General features: G+C 33.9%; 1 protein-coding gene across 1 annotated transcript; it reads left to right on the top strand.

Annotated features, from left to right (window-relative positions):
• Positions 1 to 3,082: 3,082 nt before the first annotated feature.
• Positions 3,083 to 8,857, top strand: LOC136815355 (ubiquitin domain-containing protein UBFD1-like; the record flags this gene model as incomplete). The annotated part of the gene is given in 8 exon segments (XM_067071798.1): positions 3,083 to 3,268; positions 3,981 to 4,016; positions 4,417 to 4,563; positions 4,753 to 4,787; positions 6,225 to 6,290; positions 6,872 to 6,977; positions 7,394 to 7,476; positions 8,031 to 8,857. Coding segments are annotated over 8 exon segments (770 nt in total), but the record flags the coding sequence as incomplete, so codon positions are not given.
• Positions 8,858 to 9,677: the final 820 nt, after the last annotated feature.

Here is a 9,677-nt window from a genome sequence, read left to right as displayed (position 1 = left end):
TCAACTTTAACAATGATAGAACACACCTATATTTTAAAAAAAAACCAGGCGCATTATTTATCTTTCTACTTCTTCATCGGCTGAAGCTTTCAAGCAATAGATTAAGCACATAAGATTTCTTATAATTGTGAATTCGCTCGCGTTTTCGCTACGGTGGAGTGCATGACGTAACTCGCGCGGCAACAAACTCGCCTTCTGTTGGCTTATCATATTGGGTGTTTTGGCGTTACCACCCTCAAAGCAGTGGGCGCCTTCATCATTCCGTAACTTTATCCACCATTTTAAATGAGTTAACAATAGATCCAAAAGAAATCATTTGCTTTGGTCTCGGCTGGGAAAGTATGTTTTTCAATTGTTTTGAGGAAAATGGTAAGAAACTTAAGTTTACAATTGTCATTTAGTTTTTGCTGGCTAATAGAATGGCAGGATCCTGGATGGTTTCCCTAACTGAAGGTTGCTTGCATTTGGTGGTTTCTTATCAATCATACTTTCTGTCATAACATGTCACGATAACTTAACTTTTTTGTTTTTATTCAAAATGACCGGACGCCAATTGGCAGTATAGACCTAACCCTCCACAAAAATTACGGGAAACGCATATTTGGACTTTGTACCCTATGCTGCACGCAAGCACCTACGCTAAAGTTCCGCAAAATTCTAAAGTGTATTTACGATAAGTGTGCACTCTTTTTTCTTTTACCTATAACTTTTGAAAGAATTCTTCAATCTTTATAAATTTGGTATCATTGGAAAGATATTAGTGAGTGGAACAATTTGAAATAAAAAAATCTTTAAAAAAATTCTAAAAATGAAGATGAAAATGAAGAAGAAAAAAATGAAGATCTTGTAGAAAAGTGCTATAACTATCATTTTCACTGAAGTGAATCCTTGATCATCGAACGTCATCACTGTGAAAAATTACTCCCAATTATTGGTTATATTGATTAACTAAGCCTAGATTATTGGGCAGTTCCAATTTACACCCCTTGTGTTGTGACTGTGGGTGGGTGGATGGATGGATGACATAAATGGATTTTACATACATAACAATTTACCTTTAAGAAACTTCAGGATTTCTGTTACATTAACGATTTCTTAGGGAAAATTCCAGGATTTTCCGATACCTGACAAGAGTGTTCAATGCCCTTTTGTCAAATTATGTACTAACCTTTATAAGTAGATATATTCACCAAACGATATTGAAGTGATGACAAACTTGAACCAACACAAGATATATTTGAACACAATATGTTGAACAAATATAACAATCGGGTGAACACAAGATAACGAAGGAGCGTACGTCCAATATAAACATAAGTTGAATATAAACACAATGTGTCACTGTAATAGATGATCAATACCACCAATTGAATTGATCCACAAATGTTATCACATACAACTAAGCCCCAGCGGCATTACTAATATTAATTGTTCTATAAGAGAGACATTAACACCTTTTCTTGGTATCCTGTCGAAAACGAGAGTTGGGTCACGCAATAATCTCAACTGTAAAAACCAAGGTGAAAGGAAGGAAGTCATAAGCCCAATTAAACATATGGAACGCATTGAAACACAATCAAATGTAATTGAATATCAATTGAATCCGAAAACTGCGGTAAATTCGACTGAGATTTGATTACATTCGACAATCAAATTTCAATAGCGCCTATATCAATGAATATGTTCCGTTCGCGTCATAAAACATCCCCAAATCCAGTTGGTTGGTCGTTTGGTAACAAATGTTGTCAGATTTCTTATATTTAATAAATCCCGAAGAATCCAGTCACCAAAATACAGAATCTCTTGTCGCCCTGTTTAAATTTGCTAAAATAAATCTAGTGAAATGTGTTGACTTTAAAACCGGATCAAATTTTCGGCCCTCTGGCTCTATCACGGCAGTGAGTTTCAAGTTGATAATTTCAATGAGGGTGGATGGAAAAAAACTCAAATGGGACTCAATGCGGTTGAAGTAAACAAAAACTTGAAGCAAATGGTGATGTAGAAAAGGGCTTAGCTATCAAAAAAAATTTCCAACATTATTGCGACTGGGCCGACTCGTGATTTATGTTTTGTAGGTGAGTCAGCTAGGCAACATGAACAGAACATATTATTGATGGTCGCCTAGGTCAATTGCGGTCGATTTGGCTCAACTTGTACAATTGTCAATTCCGTTCTAGTGAGACCATTCTGGTTAGAAGAAAAAAATATGTTTAGCATTATTTTTCATTGTTGAAAAAAGGTTGTGTACGTGAATTGAATGTATTTTGTTGATGCGATGCTTTTATTCATCAATTGAGTGCTAAACCAACAGAAGCCAGAAGCGTGATATCATAGTTGAAGTAGTGAAAATTATTGTTTCAATACTGACAGTTTCATGTCTTATTCAAACAATCTTCAGTTGAAAATAATTTTTTTTTTAAAACTGGAGTTCCGTTGCTCTTACGCTGCTCTACAGTTAAGCACCAAAATTCATTAGTAATGGTCTCTATTGCAGTGAGTTACTTCATTTATGTTGTTTTAAAAATGCTGATTTTATTGAATCAAAAATGCCACAGTAAGCTTTACTGTAAAGTTGAGAGGGTTTTTCTGGTTAGCCTGGGTAATTGGATAGCTGTAGATTGTTTATTTCAAAAATTATTTTCATTTGGTCATGATTTTTGCTTGTTCAGCATCAATATTCCTAGAGAATGAAATAATCCAATTTTTAATCATGGTGTTTTTTTAATAGTTTTTCTGCTTTAATTTAATGTCATAAGTTTAACTTTCTACATTGATAACTAAGTTAGCAGCTAGCATTTGATTAGTTACCTAAATAATTATGCATATAACTGAAAGCTATGAAACAAACTAACAACCCCACCTCAATTTGCTAGTTACAAGTAAAGTATGAGACACTCTAAACACCCCTTTTAAGTTTTAGATTCTTTATGTCAATACCCCTAAATTATACCAATCCACAGCTGCACACCCTCCTCCCCCACAATCTTGATCATGTAAATTAACTTGGAGAGGAATATCTCTCCATCTCTCTCTTGTTTTGTTGATTTGATTTTGATTTTTACGGCTTCCTTTCTTTTTGTAGAAAATAACACAAAGGATGCAGAGATGCCCAAAGAAGAATCTACAGAAGAGCCAGCCTCAAAGTTCACTTGTAATGGTGAACCAATTAAATTCAAAATGGTTTGGAACAAATCTAATTATGAAATGACAAAGCTGGGAAAATCAAATACTGTTGCTGATCTAAGGGAGTATATTGCAGAATTAACTGGTAACTCTTGTTGATTCTTATTACTACACTTCTGTTCTTTTTAGGACCATGTTCAGACTTTACGGACCATGTTCAGACTTTACAGACTTTACGGTTTTGTATCATTCTGAAACAAAACAGTTTTGAAACTAAACAGCTCTTAAACAAGTGTGAACGTCAATATGATGATGTCAAACACGAAGACGTTACAAAGGAAAATAGATTGAAAGGATTTCGCTCCACTATTTTCAATGGAAAGGAACTGTTCCGTTTGGTTGCTCCGAAATGTTCTGAAATCAGTATAAACACTTCCTATCCATAACAACGCCTGAACACGGTCTATGTTATCAAAAAAGGGTTCTGAAGAATTTTCCAAAAAAAAACTGTATTTCATATTGTACATGGACATTTTGAATTTGGTTTACAGTCATTCTACTCTTTACAGTCAGGCTGGACTTTAAAAAATGTTGGTTTGCCGTCAGCCGACTGACTCTTCTCTAAACTTGTCACCCTAAAAACTTTTATTGCTTTTTCTATGAAGAGAATGTTTTTTCTTCAAAAATTACAAAATGTAGACAAAAATTCCATGAATGACCGAAATAAAAAAGTCCAGCCTCATTCTAGTGTTACCTTTGGAAATTAGTATCTTGAAGGTAAATTATTTTGGTAGATTAATTCCAGTTTTTGTCTAATATTAATCCAACTCATATTTTATTCCTTTTACTGCTTTCAGGTATCCCAACAAATATGCAGAAAATCATGTTCAAAGGTTTAAAAAGCTTTTCATTTTAATTATATCAATTTCATTTTGCTTTTAATTTAAAATATATTTGCAATATTTTCTATTTTCTGCTATTTTATCTTTTACGAAGTGGCGTCATTTTTTTGAGCTCGCTATAAAGTAATTATTCTGATTTAATATACTGTCTGCTACTCTTAAGCTTAGATTCACATCCGGCCCTAATACAATGTATTTGTAGATCAAATTTTGCTTGAAAAGTTGTAGATTATTTGGTAAATTCTCTCTCAAAAAGACAGGAGTTTTTTGCCATTACTAGTCAGGGAAACTTTACTGGGTTATTTCTGTGGGGTAATTTGGGGATGTTATGATATTTTTGAGAATTTTGCAAAGTTATGGTAAAACTTACTCTCTTGGTAATATTCTTCAGGATTGGTAAAAGATGATGCAAAAACATTGGAAGAAATCAAATTGACATCTGGTTCAAAAGTGATGGTGGTTGGATCCACTGTAAAAGATATTGAAAAAGTTAAGACACCAACCACTCAAGAACTAAAGGCTCAAGCACAATCTGAAGGTATCCTATTTTCATATTGTATGAGAATCTTAAAAAAGCTACCAAAAACATGTTTCTATGTTTTTGCTTGAGGCAATTATGTCAGGGATATGTTGGGGATATAGGATGAAAATTCTAATGGGAATTATTGCAGCAAGTGTCTAGAAATTAAATTCTAAAATAAAGCTGTTTTTTCTTTTTTAATTTCAGCTGCAGCAAGCAAAGAAGCGTTGTGCAAACAGAAGGTTCTTTTTTAATAATTACAACATAGAAAATACACGCTATTTTTTATAAGAATAGTGTACTTTGGATGAGGGTCAAGTATTTTTAAGAAATTGCCAAAATTGAGGGTTAAATATTCTTAACGTATTCTTACTTTTTCAGAATTGACTTTTTTACAAACATTAGAAATGATCAATTTGAGAGTTTTGGGCTTTTGAATGAACATTTGAAGCTAAAATTACATTTCTACCTCAAAGCTTAAATTCAAATCTAACAAAGAAAGCATTTTTTTCTATAACCAAATACAAAATGACTTTATTCTTATCAAACCTTGTGAAACTCACCCTATTATTCTTACGATTTGGCCAATTTTCACCCTGATATTCCATGGTTTCAGCCCACTTTTCAGGTGCCCCCATTGAGCATGGTGCCCCCAGCAATTTAGGTCCCCTTGAAAAATTGCTTTGAGTTAGGTACCCCTATTCAGCAGATAATTTCTTTGAATTGACACTTTTTGTTCTTTTGTCATTCCTAAAATCATGCTCACGCATGAACGCCTGCTAATAAGCTTTGTTGTTATGCTATAAAGATGGCGGCTGTAAATCAAAACAATCACATTAGAAAAATATAGATGGCGTGATGGGAAACGAAAGAAAAATTGGATGGGAAACTAGGTGCTGGGGTAAAAAAATTCAATAATTTGAAATATTTTGAAATATTAGATTTGGAAAATATAACCAGCCCCCAGAGCCTCCATCAAGACAGCTAGGTACCCTTAATGAATAGGTAACCCCAAAGAATTGCAAGGCATTAGCCCCCCTCTACTAACCTGGCCTAGGTGCCCTTCAGATTTCTGGGGGGGGCTGATACCATGTATTCTTATAGAAGATATTCTTACAAAAAAATCGTGTGGCTCTAAATGGCACATTTAAAAGACAAAGTTCACTCAGTACAAAGCAGGAAACATCTGGTTTCATATCATTGTATTCACTCTAGGAAAACATTATTTTCCATAATTAGTTGAAAGCTAACCGATCTTTATCTTCAAAATTCTGCAAAATTATGATGGACCATTCCAAAAAGTTTTTGTTACCCTCGTCGGAGGACGTGCATTTTTTAATTTTTTCTAGCCTCGGGAATAATTTTTCTTATCCAGTGGTGGTCGGAAATTACTATGAAAATTCATGTATTTCTGCAAAATGCATCAGAAATTCCACTCTTTTTTGCCTTTTTTTAATTCAGTTGCCTTGGAAATTCATACATTTTCTTCTCTCACCTTGGAAATTTCGAATTTTAGTGAAAACTTTTGCCCTCGGAAACCCTGTGTCGTCCCCTGTGTCGTCCGCCCCCTGTGACAGACAAATTCTGGAATGGCCCATTACAAAGGTTGAGGAAATGAGGCCTCCACCTCAGTTTCAGGCAGATTGATTTGTCAACTAATCAATACTTCTTTATACTAGCAACACAAAAAGGTACTTGATAAAGGAAAACCAGATGATGTGCCTGTCGGTGTCAAAGGTCGAAAGGTAATTCTTTTAATAGATTTATCTTAAGGCGAAACTAAAAAAATGTAGTGTTTCCGGAATGCGGGTGAAGGAAAAAAGTTCTCATGCGGCCAGCTGATGAAACGTTTTTTTTCTTCTATTTTTGACAACTTAAGATCATTGAAATAGAACTTTAAAGATAACTTTTATGTACAAACAGTATGAAGTAAGCCCTGAATACTAATGTATTAACTACTGACGAACAAAACTTGATTTACAAGCGGGAATATCAAACAAGCGACGTTTGATAGCTTGAACGGTTAACTTGATTTTCTTTATGATGAACCATATCAGATGAACCCATAGTCTGTGGCCGGGTCAGAAAAATAATTTTTTTCACCCGGCCAGGTTTCTGGAAACACTACATTTTTTTATTTTTGGCTAATGTTCTGTAACTCATTTTTTGTAGTTGTGTAGTCTTAGTCATTAATGTAAATCCATTCAACATGAAAGCTTATCTTGTTAGAGTCGTTTTTTTTGCAAAGAAATTTAATTTTGTTGGGAATGCAAACCCATCAAACTTATCTTTGCTACAAATAAGATTGATACATTCTTCAATTCAGGAGCCTTTACCGCAAGTCCCATTATCTGGAATGGTCAATAAAACCGGAGGACGTGTTCGGTTAACCTTCAAACTAGAACTCGATCAACTGTGGCTTGGGACAAAAGGTGAATATAAAAATGTCGTTTAAAAATCTATCTAGCATTTCTTAACCACCTCGTACTAAATTAGAGAGGTTTTCTGTCTTTTTAGTTCAACAATACGAAGTAATTCTGTAAAACAATTCTCAAAATTTATTGTGGCTTGGATCTGCTTGGATTACGAGATTTAAGATTTTAATTTTGGCTAAGTTTCGAGAGATTCTCCTCCCATCACCAGGCTATATCACTATCGTATCACTTTCTTAGCTATAACCTTCAGTTAGTGTAAAACGCAGGTCACAGGTCACAGGTCACGGGTCACAGGTCAGTGTTGACAGGTCAGATTCAAATACTGTGAAACACAAAAAAAATGTTTAAAAAAAAGTTGCTAATGTCAAAAATAATTCCAAAGGTATTTTATTGATCTAGAACTTTACTTTTAGAGAGGACAGAAAAACTACCGATGTCATCCATTCGAAATGTTGTATCCGAACCAATCGAAGGTCAAGAAGAATATCATATTTTAGTGAGATACATTTCATTTTTCATTTTTTCCGTTTCTAAATTGATCATAAGGGGAATAGGTCCTAGTTTTCCACTGTTAGATATCGCAAATGTCTAACTTATTGGGCTTTAAGAAATTTTGGACGCCATTCAAACCTAGCTAACACAAACCCAAATTCTGGCATCAGTGCAAGACACAATGGGTTTGACGGATGACAAGACTAATTGTCAATAATACGGTTTCCAGGCAAGTTGATTTGAGACTGTCAGTTGTTTTGAAGAATGAGTTTCAAATTTGCCGCAGGCACGATGATGAAAAGAAGTTAGGTGTTTGTTGGTCTAAGGTAGAGAACTGGTGGGGATATAGGGGATTAAAGTGCTAGAATATTGAATACCTAAAGACACCTTACCTAAAGAAAATATAAAAAGCTTATTAAAACTGTATTTTTCAATGAGTTATTCCGACCTTCCTTTAGTCATATCTCCAAAGAAGGATGACGTACTTAGATAGGGGTTGTCGGTATTAGATAGGGGCTGTCGGCATTAGTGCGTAAATTTCACCCGACCATTTTAAAGGCGATTCAACTTGGACCAACAGAAGCATCTCGGTATTGGATTTACTGGTTCCCAGCGCAATATGTTGATTCTGTCAAAGACACTATCCTTGGTAAATGGCAAGTCTTTTAATAAAGCTTCAAAGCACGTATTGGCTGCAATCGACTAAAGAACAGAGCCTCGCTTCTACGGAGCTTGACGAATAGAGAGAGATGACATCTTAAAGTTAGTTCAATAAAAAAGAAAAACGTTTATATGGCATTCGCGTTCAAGCAGAAAAAGATGAAAGCCATCATTGGATTTTTTGAATAATGACATCAATCAAAACGTTCGAAAACCTGGACTGGACTTTTATGAAAACTCGTGAAGAATGTTTGTTGTTTATGCTGGATTTTACACAACTATTTTTATCATCTGCACCTGTTTATTTATATAGTAAAAGTTGATACTTTGCAAAAGGGAATTTCTTTTTTCATTAAGTAGTATTTCTGAAACCGAAATCTACATAAATGTAAAGAAGCAATCTTCATGGTTGCTTTTTATTTCTGTTCGCTAAATTGAAATTTCGTTCTAATTTTTTAGACTTCCTTGCATTCTAAATAGTTTTATTTTACTTAGAAGTTGTCTTCAAAAGAATTAGGTTATAATTATTATCTTTTGTTAAAATAGTACAATTTTTGTTCATAGAGTTTTTGAAATACAAATTTTTCTTAAAGCTATATGATGCTAAGGAACGTTCAAAATAAATAAACCAAGTATGTAAATTCTCCTTAAAATAAGAGAAAGGAGACTTTAAATATCCATCTATACTCCTTGTTAAACAAAACATAAAAATGTATTTTAATGAATTTGACACGTTTTTGTTTTTTTAAGAAACTAGTTTTACCAAGCAGCCTCAATGTTTCTTAAAAAATCGGCCTTTTGAGCCTTAATTGTTTTTGATATGTTTCTAAACTGTTTAACATAATCAGCCTATTTTTCATGCAAAGAAAAAAACATTTGTTTTGATTGGAAGGTTCTTAAAAAAACCGAAGTAAAAAATGTTATTTCTCATTCTCAACCTCAGCATGTTTCTTAGATGTTTCTTAGTTTTTAGGCATTCTGAGCCTCATGTTTCTTAAATGTGTGTTTCTTAAAAAAAAGCGTGTGATCGTTTTCCAAAGTCCAAATTGGGTCCCTAAGAAACATTTCACTGAAGCTAAAATGCAATGCAAGGGATGTCTTTAGATCAGTAATTATTCGACTCCGCTAACTTTAAATTTCAAGATGGTCTAATCCCCTAGATAACTTGACACACGAGTGCAAGACAACCGCTATACTATAATAACAAATTTTTGACATCAAACAATGAATTAGAAGTCTCATATTACAATCTATGGAGCAATCCTTTATCATTTTTATTGTTTATCTACTATTGCATATTATCAGTTTGAGATGTCACAATTTTCCGTTGCAAAATCTTTTCGTAGTACAGTAAGGTCTAGCTAGCTACAACATCTTAGATACTAATAAATTTGATTTTGGTATTGAGGCGTTACTCTCTTTTTAGAGAGTCTTTGATGTTTTAGATACTGTCATTTGGGGAATAGAAACTTTCCTAACATGAATAATTTTCCAGCTTTGTTAGTAAGGTCATTCTCTTCATATTTTTATCTGAACCAATCGAAG

The sequence above is a fragment of the Clytia hemisphaerica genome, unplaced genomic scaffold, assembly GCF_902728285.1.
Source record: "Clytia hemisphaerica strain Z4C2 unplaced genomic scaffold, Clytia hemisphaerica genome assembly, whole genome shotgun sequence".
NCBI classification, from domain to species: domain Eukaryota; kingdom Metazoa; phylum Cnidaria; class Hydrozoa; order Leptothecata; family Clytiidae; genus Clytia; species Clytia hemisphaerica.
The sequence above is the reverse complement of the archived record's forward strand: the minus strand, read 5'-3'. Positions and strand labels throughout refer to the sequence as shown.